This window comes from Eimeria tenella, genomic scaffold, assembly GCF_000499545.2.
Source record: "Eimeria tenella Houghton genomic scaffold, Eth_scaff3643, whole genome shotgun sequence".
Classification (NCBI taxonomy): Eukaryota; Apicomplexa; class Conoidasida; order Eucoccidiorida; family Eimeriidae; genus Eimeria; species Eimeria tenella.
In genome coordinates, this window is record NW_013544577.1 from 1 (window position 1) to 2,418 (window position 2,418).

General features: G+C 63.8%; 1 protein-coding gene across 1 annotated transcript; it reads left to right on the top strand.

Annotated features, from left to right (window-relative positions):
* Nucleotides 1-306: 306 nt before the first annotated feature.
* On the top strand, nt 307-1,488 carry ETH_00040970 (uncharacterized protein; the record flags this gene model as incomplete). Its single annotated transcript, XM_013379614.1, has 1 exon — nt 307-1,488. The coding sequence occupies one exon, from the start codon at nt 307-309 to the stop codon at nt 1,486-1,488; it is 1,182 nt and encodes a 393-aa protein (XP_013235068.1).
* Between the last annotated feature and the right edge of the window lie 930 nt (nt 1,489-2,418).

Here is a 2,418-nt window from a genome sequence, read left to right on the forward strand (position 1 = left end):
CGTCAGGAGCAGCAGCAGCAACAGACGCAGTCGCTGCAGCAGCAGCCAGGTCCGAATGATAGTCAGCAGCAAATTTTGCTGCTACAGCAGCAGCAGCAGCAGCACTTGGAGTTCGGTGAAAAGCAAGAGCATCAGCAGCAGCAGTACCCTCAGCAGCTCGAGCAGCACCGGCACCACCCACACAAGCAGCAGCAGCAGCACCATGCCTCTTACCCCTACCATCAGCAGCAGCAGCAACAGCAGCAACAGCAGCAGCAGCAGCAGCAGCAGAAAATCGACAAGCAGTGGCGAGATGCGCTTTGGGAAATGTTCGACGCAGAAGAGCGCCGCAGGAGGCGGCTGTTCAGACACCGTAGGGCTCCGGGCCCCGCTGCCACCCCACACCTCAGCAGCAGCAGCAGATGCAGCAGCAGCAGCAGTAGTAGCAGCAGCAGCAGAAGGGCTGGGCGGAGGAGCCGCAGCAGGAGCTCGAGTCGCGGTCACAGGCACCCGCCGCCCGTCAAGCAGCGCAGCCCTTGGTCTGTGCTGCAGCAGCAGGAGGGAGCAGCAGCAGCAGCAGCAGCAGAAGCCACGCAGCTTATCCCAGCAGCCTCACCTTCTTCTTTAGGGGCCCCCACGGGGTCCCCTGGGGGACCAGAGGGGCCTCCAGGGGGCTCCCAGGGGCCCCCAGGGGGCCCCCAGGGGCCCTCTGGGGGCTCTTGGGGGCCCGGGGCGCATGCAGATGGACCTGCTGCTGCTGATGCCTGGGGCCCCACAGGGAGCCCTTCATTGCTGCCTGCTGCTGCTGGTGACCAACTTTTGGGTGGAGAAGAGCCAGTGTCCCCGCAACAACAACAGCAGCAGCAGCAGCAGCAGCAGCAGCAGCAAGGGGAACAGGAGCTTGTCCAGCAGCAGCTGAGACGGAAGATTCAGCTTCAGCCACGCCAGCGAGACGAGCAGCAGCAGCTGCTGCAGTGTAGAAAGATAGAGCTGCAGCAGCAGCAGCAGCAGCAGACTCCAGAAGCACACGACGACGGCTTTTTGGAAGGGCAGCAGCAGCGAACGGTGCAGCTGCAGCAGCAGCGCCGGACGGTTCAGTTGCAGCAGCGGCACGAGCAGCAATACGAGCAGCAGCAGAAGCAGCAGCCGGCGTTGCAGCACCACTGGCAGCAGGAGGGCTGGGGCAGCAGCTGCCAGCGGTGGCGCAGCCTTGGGGGCGGGCAGCAGCAGCCGCAGCAGCAGCACGGCGAGGTGCAGCAGCAGCAGATGGGACGGCGCTGCATTTTAAAGGATTCTCCTTTTGTGAGGTCTTTGCCTGTCCTACGAGAAGCACGAGCCTGGGGGTGCTGCCGCAGCGCTGCAGCAGCAGCAACAGCAACAAGAGGAAGGCAGCAGCAGCAGCTCGTAGCGCTTGGGCGCAGCAGCCGCTGCTTCGAGCTGCAGCCTGTGCGGCGGCAGCAGCACTGTGTGCCTGCAGCAGCCTTGGGAAGGCGGTACCCAGGATCTTGATATTCCCCAGCAGCAGCAGCAGCAGCAGCAGCAGGAGCACTAGAGCAGCGCCGTATAGGAAGAGCAGCAGCACGTGCAGCAGCCTTCCGCAGGAGTTTTTGCTGCGAGCAGCTGCTGCGGCTGCAGAGCGCTCTGCTGCAGTGCGTTCCAGCAGGAGGCTGTGCGTCTCCGCTGTTGCTGCATCAGTGTGCTGCTGCTGCTGCTGCCGCAGATAGAGGGAGTATCTGCTACACGTAGAGCTAAAAAAGGAGAGCAGAGAAGCAGAACAGGCCTGCGAGACTGCAGCATGCTGCTGCTGCCGCGGGCGAGCCCCCTGAGGCCCCAGTGAGAGCAGCAGCAAGAGTTGCTGCTGGCCCTGGGGCAGCTGCTGCAGTGCAGGTAGGCGCTGCTGCTGCAGTGCAGTTAGGTGCTGCAGCTGCGAGTGACTAATAGTAGATTCTCAGGCGTGAAGAGCTGCAGCTGGCTCCTGCTGCTGCAGCTCGGCTCCTGCTGCTGCAGCTGCAGGCACCCCAAGACTGCTGTGGCGCTGCGTGTCAGAGCTGCGCAGCGGTATAGCAGCAGCAGCAGCGACTGCGGCTGCAGCAGAAAGTGCTGCATTCCTGCTGCGGAGGCTTAGATTTTGCTGCTGCAGCTGTAGTGCGAGAGCTAGGGGGCGGGCGAGTTGCTGGCCCGCAGCAGAAGACCCCCTGAATTGCCCAGAAGCTGCGAAGACTGCAGCAGAGCTCTCTCTGGCTCTGTCTCGGGGCTTTTCGGGAGTTTTCTGGCTCTCAGTAAAGCCAGCAGCAGCTCCCAAGCTCGCCTGTGGTTAGGGGAGCAGCAGGCGGGTCTCTCTAGGGGCTGGGGCTGGACTTAGCGCCCAAGGAGGACCCTCAGGGGGCCCCCAGAAGTGGCCAGGGGCCCCTGGGGGCCCCCGGGCCCAGGGGCTGCTGC